Raw genomic sequence first — 15,817 nt, 5'->3', positions numbered from 1 at the left:
GATTTCGACAACATATTATGCAGTTTAAATCAGTTTCTAATTTGGATACATTTAAACAATTTTACAAATAAGCTGAGATCTAAAGTAAACTATTATTTTCCACGTACCTTTCAAACACGGATGAAATGAAGTAATCTGGGTCAAGCCTTGATGCACAGACCTTAAAAATGTTAGACAATATTTAATACACTACTCAAAGCAAGTACTGGAGTTTGTAAAAATCCACAAACGTCATGTAATAACTTACCTGCAGCAGATAAAGATCAGGATCAATCATTGAGTTACAGAAATGGGACTGCACATAGGTCATGGCCTGTCCTTTAATTTGTAGGCCATTTCTCACCCACATGTTACTGTGAATTTCAGACAAATTTGCCTGTAAAATAATTGAGCATTCAATACGTCAGTGGCCTAATATGGACAATATTGCATGACAAATGTTGGCTAAAAAATATCACGCATCAAGTATCAATGGTTCTATACAAACGATGTTATGATTGCAGAACCCCCACTACAATAAAGTGTTCAAATCATTATTTCTTCAGTACTACAACCAAACATACAGGTGTTTACACTCCTTCCTAAATTATCGTCATACTGTAAAGTTTTCCAAAACAGTTGCACATTGCAGATTGTAATAGAAAATGAGCAAACAATACAAACAACAACACTATTAAAAGATCAATATAAATGTAACGTTTCTGAAAAATACAGTAGTTTTGGTATTGGTGTTCCTTGTTTTTTATTCTACCCTTAGAAGAGAACTGCATGTCATAATGAGCAGCTCTTCCTGGTATTGAACATATGGAGCAAAATCTAAAAAAGGCTGATTTAAAAAAAAATAGTTAAAAACAGATAAACCTAAACTCAGCCATTTTGAGCTTTTCTGCAACTTAAACACTAACCAAAAAACCTAAATCTGGCATTGCCCAATATCTGGAAGTGTGAAAATCTTTACAGTTTATGTACTTAGTGACTGAAAAAAAGGATATAGAAAATTCATAAATAAGGGTCTGGAACTGAACCTGAAACATTTCCACGTTTCAGGAGATTTGATCATAATTGAAACACAGGGAATACTTCAATCATCACTTCCCCAATCAGCAAAGAAAAAGTTGTCTAGCAGATCATGTACTTTATAGCTATTAGATCAGCCATAACTGACATTGGGCCCCATGTCATGCGCGATACCTTCAACAAGTTCTGTTTTTTTAACCAAGAGCACTATGATTTCTGGATCTTGCAGGCCTGCATTTATAAGGAGAAAAACTACAAGTTCCATAATGCACAGTGTTGTTGGCCAAATAGCCATGAATGGTCCAAGATATACTACAGGGCATGGGGTCTCTTAGTCGCTATGGTAATCTTTAAGAAGGAACATGTGTTGAAACCAAAAGGCGCTCATTTGCCATTGCCTCACATGTCTTTGGCACACCTAATTCTCAGTGTGTTTACCACCATCTGTACATTTAGCTTGACCAGATTTGTGGAGTGATCAGTGGAACTAAGGGAGCTAACAGGTTCTGAAGAATAAACTACTTAGCTTCAGAAGTGTTCATTCTGAGGGATTAGTCCTACGTCCAACAGATAATTCATTTTAGAAATATCTTCTAGGGGGAGCCGGCTGCGCACTATGATCTCAGTTCCTGACAGTTATCCTTGTACTCAGAGGCTGAAGAACCGCAGAACTGCCATAGGGTTTGAGCATTCCGAAATATGGGGGACGTACGAGGGCGATAAAGAATCTCTGGGGATGACTAATCCCTACCGAAGAATTTGACAGAGGCAAATTTATTTGTTCTTCTAGTGGGTGACTTATCTTAGAAAAAGACAAAAAGCAGTACAGAACTTAATTTTTGGGGAGGGCAAGGAACTCGCGTACACCAGGAAACTAGAGAGTACCACATGGCTAAAGCAGGTGTCCAGACGAGCTAAGTAATCCAGGCGATAATGCTTGGCAAACATGTACAGAAAGGCCCTTGTTGCCACCTAACTGAAGTCAACAACAAGGACACCACGATTTATTTTCTTCTTCTCTTTCTGTTCTCCAGTAACTTTTCTTTTTTTCCTTGCCTCTTCCTGTCCCCCAGTTTCTGTCTTATATTATAAAATTCTAATAAAGAATGTTAAAAAAAAAAAGGGGGGCGTGGCCAGCGAGCACGGGATGAGGACGTGATTCCTCGGAGCTCCCGCGGCCGCCAGCCAAATCCTGAAAATATCCTGATTATTTGGGCTTCACGACGGCAGAAAATAGACCCGGGTGCAGCGGAACCTCGGAGGATCGGGTCGCTGTGCTACCGACCCGAATCGTAGCACCGAATGGGCGCAAAAGGTCTGGGAAGCCCGAGACGGTGATAATAGACAAGATGGCCGCCGGAGCGACGGACTAGTACTGGACGTGCAATACGGCGCCAACTGCGGGAGACCGACACCCTATCCCGCTGGTGCCCGGAGTAGCCGCGTGGGACCACGGCAGACAGAGGTGGGAAGAACAGAGCCCGTGAACTCCTGCCGGGCGGAGCGGGTCGCACACGCGGGAGCTACCCGCGACTAAGAAGGAGGGCGGGCCCGCTACTGACGGCACATCCTGCTGTGTGCCGCGGACACACACGAAACTGTCCCCCGCGGCCCCCGCGGGTGCGTTTGGCCGCCGGAGCAGGCCCAACTGTAGGAGATAGACACCCTGACCAGCGGGTGCCTGAAATAGCAGTAACGACAACACCGGAGAACCGCTGACGAGTGTGAAGGTACGGGGGCCCCACTGCCGGCAGACACATCCTACCGTGTGCTTTCGGGCACACAAGAACTTGTCCCCCGCGGCCCCGCGGAGGCGTTTGGCCGCCGAAGCCAATTGAAGGAGGCAGACACCCTGCTCAGCGGGTGCCTGGAACAGCCACACAGGAACATAGCGGAGGGCGGGGGGGAGAGAGACGAGCTTGCGAACTCGCTCAAGCGGGAGCTGCCCGCGAGTGGAAGAGTAGCAGCCACATCCTGCGCTGTGCTCTCGGGCACACACGACCCCGACCCCCACGGCCCCGCGGAGCCGCTGTCCCGCCGGAGACAGGCCGGACTACACAGAGACTGCTCTGGGGAGAGGGAGAGAGCTGCTAGAGGCTTGAGGCCCCGCGAAAGGTACGGGAGAGAGCGGCAGAGTGACGCCTGAAATGACGCATTAAGCCACAATACCAAGGGAGGACCATCAATAAACACGGCACGAACAGCGACTGAAGTGCCTGCAGACTTGTGGTGACCTGGGACTGGGTGCTTGGGACATAACTGCTTCTCAGTGGTGCCACAACTAGGGCCAACTACCACACACATATCGCTACACAAAAGGAGTAGAACCCTCCCGGTGGAACCATACGGAACGCACAAGGAGAGGGGGTACGGCGATGCAAAGGGGAACAATCTCCAAACGCACAAACCATCCCACCCAGCAAGCGTGGGGCGCCAACAAAACCTACCCTACCAACTTCGGAACTGCACCTACCCGCTCCGTAAATCGCCCTAGAGACCGCAGGTTGCAAGCCCTATAAACAGTGCAGGAGTGGGGCCGACCTGCCACGGACCACGGACCACTGACTACTTGCAGATATGGGGAAGGACAAGGCAAGAGGCATGACAACGCAGAGTAAAATAGAGCAGTATACGACCCCTGCCCAAACCCCCCCACCAGAGCAACCCGGTACTAGCGTAACACCAGAAGCAGAGGAGAACATCTCGCTGAAGGATGTCATGAACGCCATAGCGAACTCGAGGACCTCCATGGAAAAGAAAATGGATAGCATCAGCGCAGAGGTATCATTATTGCGCCACGACCTCCAAAAACTTACAGCCCGCACCGGAGAAGCCGAGGGTCGAATATCCGAAACAGAGGACAATTTAAGAACAGCGAACCAGCAAATGTCAGGAGCGCTTACCCGCCTCAAAGCTTTGGAAGAAAGGGTGGAAGAGGCGGAGGGCAGGGCAAGACGAAACAACATTCGGATCCTCGGCCTGCCAGAAAAAACGGAGGGAGCAAGTATGGAACTGTTCCTAGAGCAATGGCTCGCAGACATCTTTGCCCCTAAAACCTTGTCGAACTTCTTCTCCATTGAACGGGCCCATCGAATGCCAACTGGCAGGCAAATCCCAGGTGCCCCACCCCGCACAGTGATTGTGAAACTCCTTAACTATAGGGACCGGGACGCAATACTCCAAATGGCCAGAACTAAGGGCACCATAATGTTCAACGGCTCTAGGATAGGTTTCTTTCCGGATTTCACCAGGGAGGTGCAAAGAGCTAGACAATCCTTTGGCCCCCTTAAAAAACGCCTCCAGACCCTCAACGTGAAATACGGGCTCCTATTCCCGGCGCAGCTGAAAATATACTTTAATGGAACAACGGTGCACTTCACGGACCCAGCCGAAGCATGGAGCTGGGCAGAAAGACACCTGGAGGGTGATTGGAGGCCAGAAGGAAGACAAGGGAACGGTAAGAATCGCCCGAGACGAGACAGGATACCTCCTGAACTCCCGCAACACCAACCCCAGGCACAACCAAACAGAGATAATGACTGAAATGGAGTATAAGGCACCCACCCGCAATTATGCTTTGAGATCCGGCACCGTGCTACTAGACCATGCTAACAGTGAACTAACTGAGAACCCGATGTCTGTATAACTGGCGGCCCGGAACGCGGAGCACCCCACGGTTGGAACAAGGCAACTTAAGAATAGTTCTTGGTTGATGAGTTGACTGCCCTTTGCCAGTCTGTTCTTGTATGTTTGGGCGACAGGTACTTCAAGTTGGGGTGGAGTATAGGGAGGGGGATGAAAGGGAAAGTTTTAAGGTTGCTTTGTTAGTTTGGATTTATAGCATGTTCAACCGCAGACCCAAATATAACCCGTTGAACATTACACCCTGCAGCGCTATGTATTGGGACCATGCTCCCGACAGACACACCAAGGGGAGACTACTCTCCCGACCCATGTATCCTGCGTACCCTCCAACAAGAAATTCTAGATGACCCACCCACAAACACACCCCCCTCCACTCGATCGCCCCAGATCCCTTAAGCTGCTTAATTGGAACGTGAATGGAATGGGCTCTGGGATTAAAAGGTGTTTGATTAAACAACTATTGAATAGGCACGCTCCGGACTTGGCCCTCCTATCAGAGACACACCTAGCGGGAACTCACTGCACCTTTTTCCAGAAAACAAACTACAGGACCGCGTTCCATGCAGGGTACACGATGGGATCCAGGGGCACCCTTATTCTTATACACAAGAGGCTCCCGTTTTCCCCTCATGCGGTGGAACTGGACCCACGGGGTCGCTATGTACTCATTTTAGGCTCACTCTGGGGTGAAACACTGGCCATTGTGTCCATATACTCCCCACCCGGACTGGGCCAGGGATTACTGGAGGATCTCACCACTCTCCTTGGGAAGCACCATCCAGATCGCTGGGTCCTGGGGGGAGACTTTAATGACGTCATGTGCAATACTATGGACCGTACCCACCTTAGGGGGCGCAATCCTGATATTCCCACGAAACTCTCTAACTTTGTGTCCGCCCTAGGCCTCCGAGATGTATGGCGAGAGCTGCACCCCCAAGATAGAGGCTACTCGTTCCACTCTGGAGCCCATGGCTCCCTCTCTAGACTCGATTATCTTCTCGTCCCGAACACAGACCTGCACAGGGCAATATCCGCAGAATTCCTCCCCCGTGGAATCTCAGACCATTCCCCCTTACTAATTGAAATACGAACACAATCGGTGATCCCCCCTAGAACATGGAGGCTAAACAACTACCACCTTGGATTCCCAGAATTGGTAGACAGCCTCACGGAGGTGTCCGACGAATACTTTGACATAAATATACCAGCGGTGGATGACCCGGTGGTGGTGTGGGAGGCTTATAAAACGGTGTTACGTGGGGAAATCATCTCATGGGTAGCAAACAAAAAGCGGGAGAGACTCCAAAAAATAGTAGAGGCGGAAGCCGAACTGATTCAGGCTGAAAGCACGCATGTCCTTGACCCTACCCCGCAGACTCAGAGGTCCCTCACATTAGCCACAGAAACCCTCAGAAATACCATGCTAGACAATGCCAGACAGGCCCACTGGGACACCAGAGCGAGGATATACGAGCTGGGGGACAAGGCAGGCAAAATGCTGGCCTGGTTGGAGAGGAGGGAGGAGGGGAGGCGTCATGTAAGGGAGATTGTTGCCCCGAGTGGGGTTAGGTACCAAACGGATGCTGAAATAGCAGAAGCCTTTGCCCAGTTTTACGAGGAGCTCTACCGGGTCCCGACAACACCCTTCGACCCGACCCTACTCGATGAGATTGCTCTCCCAACACTGACACCACAACAACGGGAGGAGTTAGAGTCGGACCTTTCTGAATCCGAAATAAGCAGAGCCCTAGCGCAACTCCAGACGGGGAAAACACCGGGCCCTAATGGGTTCCCTGCCGAGACCTGGCAAAAACTTGGAGGGAACAAATTGGCGACCCCCCTTTACAGGATGTTTCTTGGTGCCCGCGACCAGGGCACCCTCCCACCTGACTTATGTAAAGCCACCATTGTGGTCATCCCCAAACCTGACAAGCCCCCGGAACAGTGTGCTTCTTATCGGCCTATCTCTTTAATTAACAGCGAGGCCAAGGTTCTCGCCAAGCTCCTTGCCAACCGGCTGCAATCAGTGACCCATACCTTGATCCACCCGGATCAGTGTGGCTTTATGCCACACAAATCGACACGTATGAACCTGCGCCGGCTCCATCTGGCTCTGGAGCGGGCCCCGATCATTGACACCCCTCTCGCCCTACTGGCAGTAGATTTTGAAAAAGCCTTCGACTCGGTCAGGTGGGACTGCCTTTGGGAAGTCATGAGGCGTATGGGGTTCGGGGACAGCTTCCTGAAATGGGTGAAACTACTATACACTAACACTCGGGCAGAGGTCAGAGTGAATGGTTGGCCGTCCCGGTCCTTCCCGTTGGGAAAGGGCACGAGACAGGGCTGTCCCCTCTCTCCCCTTCTCTTTGCCCTGGCGATTGAGCCCCTGGCCCTCTGGCTTCGCCAGGACGCTGCATGGACGGGGTTCAGGTGGCCCGAGGGACATGAGGACCGTGTCTCCTTGTACGCGGATGACCTTCTGATTTACATGAGGGACCCAACTCGGTCTTGCCCCAGGGTGACACAGATGCTTACCCGTTTTGGTGAACTTAGTGGGCTTAAAATCAATTGGGGAAAATCAGTTCTCTTCCCGGTGAAAGGCATCGTGCAAGCTGACCCTCGGGAATGTCCGTACCGAATAGAACCCCATGGTTTTCGATACTTAGGGATCTGGGTGACCACAAACCTGAGCGAATACACACTACACAACTTTCAACCGGTCCTTGACCGTTTTGTCAATGACGTCCACCACTGGAGGCTTCTCCCCCTTACACCCATGGGAAGAGCGGCACTCTTCAAGATGATGACTCTCCCAAGGTTTCTCTATGTCTTACAAAATGCCCCACTAAAGATCCCAGACTCCGACTTTAAGAGGGTTGATTCCCTCTTTCGGGAACTAATATGGGGGGGAGGTCAGCCGAGGATAGCGCTAACCACGCTCCAGAGATCGGTCTGGGAGGGTGGGATAGGTGCCCCACGCCTCCAAACATATTATTGGGCCACACAGTTGGCAGTGGTCAACGACCTGCTTCATGGAGACAGGGAGCTCCCCCACATCAAAGCCGAGATTGCGACCATGCACGATACCGAACCTTGGCAGTTACTATACCACACTACTCCGAGACCTCTCCCACCAACGACCACGGCTCATACCATCATGGTTTGGAAGCAGGCACACAGATTCGTTGGGTGGGAAAACAGTGTAACGGTGGCACAACCCCTGTGGAGAAACTGTAACCTCCCTGAGATTAAGAAGCTTCAACCATGGCCCCGATGGGTAAGGGCTGGGATTCTGAGGGTTGGGGACATTCTTGGTGAGGGGGGGGTAGCATCGTTTGAAACTATCCAGCAAAAATTCCAACTCCCGGGCACTGAGCGATACCACTATGTACAACTGGCCCATGCCCTAAGAAACCATATACCTGCAGGCACCAATATCCCGGAGTACACACCCATAGAACGTAACATACTACCAGCTCTCATCCCCTCCAAATGCACCTCCATCCTATACAACGCTATTACATCCTTTGCTACGCCAGAACTCACGACTTTGAAAGCTAAATGGGAGGTGGATGTAGGGGTGATAGATCCAGAGGACTGGATCCAAGTACTAATGCACCCGAGGGAGGTGGCCATTTCTTCCAGGATCCGGCTGGTTCAACTAAAAATCCTACACAGGGTTTATTACCCCAGAACGGTACTATATAGATGGGAGAGAGCCTTGAACCCAAACTGCCTCCGCTGTGGGGAGGAGGAGGGAACATTCTTTCACATCCTGTGGGCATGCCCCCAAATCCGCACCTTCTGGAGAGAGTGTTGTGCGGTACTGGGCAATGTTTTGGCGTGCCGTATACCACTAGACCCGAAGATTCTCATTTTGGGGGCTCCGGATGAGATTGAACTTACTAAATGGGGCAAATTGCTACTGAACACGGCAACGGGATTGATGAAGCGTAATATAGCGCAAAAATGGGGAGCCCCGGAGTCCCCAACGATGGAGCAATGGGCAACAGATATGAACATTTGTGCCACTATAGAGCACCGAGTATATACCGCCAGAGGATGCCCTACTAAGGCGAACAAAATATGGGGGAGGTGGGAAGAGGATGGACCTTAGAGCCGGCTGGGCTCGGCGGTGTGCTCTGAGGAGGATATGGTTTAATCGCACAAAACCAGGGGTAATGTCATGGGTGATTGTCAATTGATCTAACGAGATTTGAATTTGGGAAGAACATGCTAATCCACAAAAGCTGATGTTGTGTTCTTGTGAATGTAAAACAATAAAAAATGTTTTATCAAAAAAAAAGAATGTTAAAAAAAGAAAAAGAAAGTGACCCAAGTTATGCAGGCACTTCTTTGTTCAACAGGTAGTAGCATTCGGAAATGCGATAACAATCAATGTTGACAGGATCTGTTCAGTAAAAGCCTACCTCAGCTGAGCCTGGAACAGCAAAGAGCTGGACAACCTTCCTGAAGTCCCACATTCAGGAGACGTAGGAACAGAGCTCTTTTGGCCCAGCTCCAGATGATGAAGCCTCTCCTCAGTCTATGATGGGCCAGGAGAAGGGAAATAAGACATTCAGGGAAAGTCCTTGAGAAGGATGGCATCACACCCAAACTCACCTTGTTCTTGTAAAAGTCAAGGTAAGGTGGTTTAAGAGACAGAGCCTGAAACCTACTCACATGCCTCACAGAAGTGATGGCAAACAGGAAAATCATCTTAACGCTGAACAACCACAAAGGTTAGGAATACAAAGGCTCAGATGGAGGATGGTGGCAAAAACCACTGCTCAAGACTTGTACTGAAGAGCAATATAACATCAAAGTACCACAATCGAGTGCCAATCGGAAGGCCTCCTAGGACCATGGAAATCAGAAAATCAAGAACAGAAGAGGTTGTCAAGTGAAAGGGTCTGTTTCCAAGCACCAGCCCGAGTGCTTATGCCATGAACAAGCTAAGATTGATTAAAAAGAGTACATCCAGGTTCTTGTCAGATAGATCCCCACACTTTGTGCCATAGCCTCTCAGCAGCCAAGCATGAAGGTTGAGACTTCTCAGCATAAGATGGAGGACTCTTCCCTATAACTGGTCGTGCTGTAACTAATACATTGCAGCCTTTTTAATTCCACCAGAAATAGGTTTGCCTCATTCCGTTGCATTCTAGTTGCTGCAGTCTGTGGCAGTGTCCTGATTTGTGTGGAACCAACTGCAGGGTAACAGTGTGCCCAGAGGACTCCTGTGCATGGTGCACACTTGCCTTTAAAAACTACATTGATGCGAAGAGTGAGTTGGTACAGTTTGCGGCAGTCTGCGGTGGTATGTGGACCGAATATACAATCGAAGGTTGAAGCTTCAAAAGAGTGAGTAGGCATAACACCAATTGATTGTTACTGGCGCATATATGAACTCCTACTGTAAGAAACCTGAAGGTGTCCCGCCCGCTAGTCCCCAGGGATCTGTCATCCAGGTGGCCAGGACACGGCCATCGAAATTGTATCAAGTTCCTGGTGGTAGACCAGTGCGGGCGGATCACCTGGATGAAGGGTCCTCGGTGAGTGGAAGTGGGACACAGACGGGTGAGACGCAGCACCACCTTCCCTATAACACCTTTTCCCTTATCCTAACACGTAGGATATTCAAAAGTTCTTTCCTCCCTCCTCTCCCGGCTTTTTCCAACAGAAACACTTTCCTACACCGTGACAGACAACGTACCAACACCCGAGCCGTTTACCTGCGTTGTTCCAACATATATGCAGAGTTAGGCAATTGACTATAACTATGCACACCTGACGGCCCTTTCCCTTCCCCACAGGGACTAAAAGCAGAGCACGAAAGCACACTTCGAGCAAGGCCAAACGCACGAGAAAGCGGCTATTCCGGACTGGCAGTTCAAACGGAGGAGAAAGGCAGAGAGACCTGGAGGGACGAGGAGGGAATCGCCCTTGCCCTTTTCAATTCAGACTTGTGAAAGGGAAACCATAAGACCGGGAAATCCAGCTGGCGTGTGGTGCGACAGGTGTCAATAGTACACAGGACCCTCCTGTGCTGATAACTGAAGCAGGGAGAATCGATTGCCTCCATTGGGCCCGCCTTGACTCCCGAGACAAGAACCTTCAATCGTTCAGCACAGACGGTGAGTCGGAGAACACAGATAGTAAAATCGAACTGTGCTGGGCACAAGGTTGCAGGCGGCAACCTTGTAGAAAAAAGAACTTGTGTGATTGAACTTTTAACTCTTCAAGTGCCACCGACGAGCAGGCTCGTCATTGGAAACCGCTCCAGGTTGCCGCCGACGAGCCGGCTCGCCGGTTTTGGCACTCTGCTTGGTTTGATCCCTGCAACGCCAGGGGGCTGGATTACCTTCAGTTTCACGTCCGCGTGCGTAAAGCACGTTGGCGTGAAACAAAGTAAAATCACTGCAGCAGCCATTTTCGACTGCTGCAGTGAAGAAAGAAGGTGAGTGCCCTTCTTTCTCCACGTCGATCTCTGGCTGCATTTCAAGCTGGGGATCGAGGCGGGTATCGTTGGAAAGGGGAGATTCTCCCCTTTACAACAATACCCATTGTGTGGCATTGCTGCCCGCGGATCGAGTGCAGGGTGTGCGATTCGCGGGCAGCAATGTCACCGGATCAATACAGATCCCTTTGTGACGCGGAGGGAGGGGGGGCTGCTTACTAGCTAAGTGGCCACCCTTCCCCCCCGTGGCCCCAAAGCATGGGGCCACAGCACCAGAGACCCCTGGGGGCAGATCATCACTACGCCCAGGGGTGAACAGGAAATGGAAAAAGGTGGGACAGGCCCCCCAATAGATGGGGCAGTAGGTTTTGGGCACCCTGGGCGCAGATTGACACACCAAGGTGCCCCTCTGCGCCAAAGCAAGTTTCGTAAATAAAGAAAAAAATGGAAACTGGTGGAACGCTTTTTAGGGGGGGGGCTGTGGGGCACCCCAAAGGGTCTGGGAAGTTTCTAATGGGATGGGGCATTGACCCCCGTTCCCCCAGCCGCAATGGAGTGGGTGCCATGTCCCCCCCCCATTATCTGTCCCTGGGGATGGGTACATGAGATGGGTCCCCCCTCCAATTTGTCCATGTGTGGGTTCCCACAGGTGTCCTCTTTTGGAAAATGCATGGTGTTTCCCGTTTCCCTTGCTGGATTCGACACTCTAGGCCCAAATCTGTAGGTTGCCCACATGAACAAAATGGGCAGTGGCGAAATGCTTGGGGTTACTCTTTTCCTTTTGTGCCCCCGGTAGGTGCACCCACACATGTGAGGTTCCGTTTTCATCGGGACACGTGTGGGGACGTGGGAAGGTAGGCCACGTGTTGTTGGCGGTGTGTTTCGGTGGGTGGCCAGAGCTAAATGTCTGAGAATTGTCTTGATTTCCAGCCAATTTCAGAGACATTTCCCTGTGTCCACTCACCGAAACAGGTCGCCAACAACAGATATCATACCTTCTCGCGTTCCCACAGGTGTCCCGACGAAAAAGGTACCTCACATGTGTGGGTGCACCTACCGAGGGCACAAAAGGAAAAGGGTAACCCGCTGGTAACCCCAAGTCTTTCGTCGCAGCACAATTTGTTCATGTGGGCAACCTACAGATTTGGGCCTAGGGAGTCGAAGCCAGCTAGGAAAACAAGGAACCCCATTCATTTCCCAAAAGAGGACACCATGGGAAAGCGCAGAAGTCCGACTTGCGCGAAACGGCCCAGAATTTATTACCCAGAACTCCAGACAAAGTGAACATTGTTTTTTTCCCCCACCAAATATCACACTTTGTCGGGGATTGTGGTTAATAAAAACTGGGGCAATTTGCGCAAGGCAGACCTCTGTGGATTCCCACGGGTGTCCTCTTTTGGGTAATGCATGGGGTTCCCCGTTTCCCTTGCTGGCTTCGACACCCTAAGCCCAAATCTGTAGGTTGCCCACATGAACAAAATGGGATGTGGCGAAAGGCTTGGGGTTACCAGCGGGTTACCCTTTTCCTTTTGCGCCCCCCTGTAGGTGCACCCACACATGTGAGGTACCGTTTTCATCGGGACACCTGTGGGAACGCGGGACGGTAGTCCATGTGTTGCGTTTGTGTAGTTTTAATAACGTGTTGACCCATTTGCTGGTGCCCTTTGTCACACAACCCTTTCATTTCCCAAATGTGTCCTACATTTAGTCGCTGCTTTAGGCACCATACACTTTTGTAACCTGCACAAGTCACCTACCCTTGAAAAGGTCTGCCTGTGCTCTTTCAAAAAATGTATGCTTGCCGTTCCTCACCACATTGGTTTTCCCGATTTACACATGCTAAGTGCGTCTGTTCAGGCCGTGAGCGTAAAACTCCTGTGTACCATGGCTCAGTGTTTGGCTTGTGGTATTGCTTGTTTTGTAAAACACTACAAAAAATGTGTGGTCTCCTAACTGCAAGAGTCGGGGGAATGTAGCGGAGCATTGCTTTTCTCAAAATTCATAGTAGCCATTGCTGTACCAAGCCAACCATGTCCAACACTTTTTTTTTTCAGTCATTTTCCCGCTTTTCCCCCAATCTATGGCAGTTTCCCCTACCTAGTTGTTGCCTGACCTACGCAAATCACCCCTTCCTAAACTTGGAATTTTGTCTACTTTTCAGAAATATATGCCTTTCCGTCCTCCAAATCAGCTTTCCTACCCTTTTCTTCCATTCCGTCCATGCATCTTCAATTAGCAAAAAATGGCCAAAATCGCCTACCTCTCACAAAACGGTTGATAACCACATCAAAATAATTTTTTGCCGTTTCCACTCAACCTGTTCTTGAAAGCCAGGAAACTGGGGAATTCAGCACAGCAAACCATTCGTTCCTAGCTCTTACAAGGAAAAAACCACAGGCTACTTTGTACATCAGTTTATTGGCATTTTTTGAAAAAAAACCAAAATTGTCCCCCTTTTTGGTTATTTTCTCTCACCCCCCTACAGCAACCTAGGATTTCTGGATGGCGTTACGACCGCCTACATGTGGAAAAAAGGAGCCAAATATGGCCGAGATATCTCATGTAACAAAAAAGTTACAAGCCATTGAATGGCCACATACCGAAATCACCAAAAAAGGCCCTGGCACTGGGGCGAAATACCCATGGCACTTAAAGGGTTAAGAAACGCTAGACAAAAGGTTCAGGGGCAGGCCTGTGTGAAGGAAGTGGTCCTACGAGGGTGGAGCAAAACCCCATGTACACACAAAAGTCTTTGACACATTGGGGAAACGGATGGAACCGTGAAACTGGCAAATGTCAACCCAATAGAGGGATGCCTGCGAGTTGAGGGTAAACAGTGAAATACCCGTAAACATTGTGAACCCTGCTGAGGGATGTCCACAATGGATTGGTCAAAATGTCATTGAGACTGTTAAATGATATGTTGTTTGAGTGAAAGGCCATAGTTAACCCAATTGAGGGAGGCTAACATTGTAAGAAGGATCAGAACCCAGCTGATGGGGATCCAAGGGGCGAGAGCAGTAGCCCAACGTGAAAAGATTGCCAAAGGAACTTTTGTTTGCTCATTGTTTTTGGTATATCAGGCCTTCTAAGGTGAGAGACTTTTGCAGCAAAGAGACTTGGCCCCAGAAAGTCCTGGCATCGTTGAAAGGCACTGCAACTTTGTGCTAGCAAGGCCCAGGAGTGTGCTGTGTTCAAAGGTCCTGCCTTGTCCCGCGCTAAAAACGTGGGCAAGGGAGACCCCCATGACTTATCATTGGATGAACACTGCTTTCTTTTCTTGAGAACATAATCCCACACTATTTTTTAACTTTGTTGTAAGGATTGGAAATAGGTTTCTTAGTATAGGCCCTTTTTATTTGACAAGATGCCACTAGGACTGCCTTATTATTATTTGATGGTCGTATCTTGCTCCCATCTTAGATTTAGGTTTAGATTAGGCATTCTTCTCACCCATTATACAGTTTAAGAAACACCATTGAACTGTCATCACTTGTGTCTATCTTTAGTGTTGCCACCATGAGTTCCTTACACTATGCTCTTGGAAGCAAAGCGTTGGCATCACTGAACAATCTTCCAGATGCCTTTTTGTCCTCCAATCTTTAACCCTGCTCAGAGAGCAGCTTGAGGGGGTTGCTCTTGCTCCTCCACCCCCACCCATCTAAAGCAAATCCAGCAACCCTGGCCTGTAATCACTTGGACAATCAGATTGACAGTATTAGTGATACATCGCTACTAAATACACTGGACTCAGAAAGGGGTCCCTTATCAGATGGTCCTGCTATGATGGTGCAATCTTTAACTGTACAACAGACAAAGGAGATTCTTAAATTTCTTGAAGGCCAGGCTATTCCTTGTACATGTTTTTCCCGATCTCCCTCTTTATTTGCATCCGATTTGTCAAAAATATGTGAGCCTTCAGTGCTGTCCGATTGTTTCTTGTCTCAGCCTCAGCCCACTACTAATATTGGCTCACTGCTGGTAGATTCTAATGTCCCTGGCTCTGAGATGCATGAGCTAAACTCCTCTCCAACATCTTTTGTGAAGGTATATGAGAATATTCATGCTACATAGATTAAACTAAAGCATTTGTTGACTGCTATGGTATCCAAATTAACATTCTTGGAAGGATACATCTTTGGTGCACTGAATATCAAGCAGACTATGACAGACTCCGCCGATCTGGATAAAGATGGTAACAGAGCAGTATCGACCCCTATATCTTATAAGAGTAATAATCGCAGAACCGCAGTAACAAGGCTTAGTAATTAGGAGAATGATATGATAACTGCTAGCCCACTTAAGATTCATGGAAATTATTTGGGTAATGAGTTTAATAAAAGATACCTGTGCACTAAATTGGCCACCTTTGAGGTGAACAAGTTACTTTCTAACCTGGTAACGTTCTTTCAATGGTATGTTCCTTTGACGTATTCCACATCTATGACAGTAATCACCACAGCTGTGCTGCTTTGGAAAAATGTTCGGCGTCTGCGTCCTGCGTCAATGACGTCGATACGCTGTCCCTCGAGGGCCTCCGTCGAGCCGACGTCACCGGATGTTATAAGTAGGACGCACAACACCCATAGCTTCAGTTGTAGTTTTTTCCAAGAACATGCGGCACCAATCTTCTACCAGTATGAAAACAGAAAGCCTTGCGGAAACGTAAGCTGCAATCGCATAAGAAATTCTGTAGAG

The 15,817-nt window shown here is 49.1% G+C and overlaps 1 protein-coding gene across 5 annotated transcripts in view; it reads right to left on the bottom strand.

The window, feature by feature from the left end:
- The window catches only part of UBR3 (ubiquitin protein ligase E3 component n-recognin 3), a 2,710,065-nt gene that overhangs the window by 2,126,371 nt on the left and 567,877 nt on the right, over positions 1–15,817 (bottom strand). For all 5 annotated transcript variants that reach the window (XM_069616177.1, XM_069616176.1, XM_069616178.1 and 2 more), the window contains exons 14-15: positions 248–376; positions 108–160 (exon numbers count right to left, since the gene is read on the bottom strand). In XM_069616177.1, the coding sequence (XP_069472278.1) occupies positions 108–160; positions 248–376 (182 nt within the window). The remainder of the gene's footprint in view (positions 1–107; positions 161–247; positions 377–15,817) is intronic.

This window comes from Ambystoma mexicanum, chromosome 9 (genome assembly GCF_040938575.1).
Source record: "Ambystoma mexicanum isolate Mex_15411 chromosome 9, UKY_AmexF1_1, whole genome shotgun sequence".
NCBI classification, from domain to species: domain Eukaryota; kingdom Metazoa; phylum Chordata; class Amphibia; order Caudata; family Ambystomatidae; genus Ambystoma; species Ambystoma mexicanum.
The sequence above is the reverse complement of the archived record's forward strand: the minus strand, read 5'-3'. Positions and strand labels throughout refer to the sequence as shown.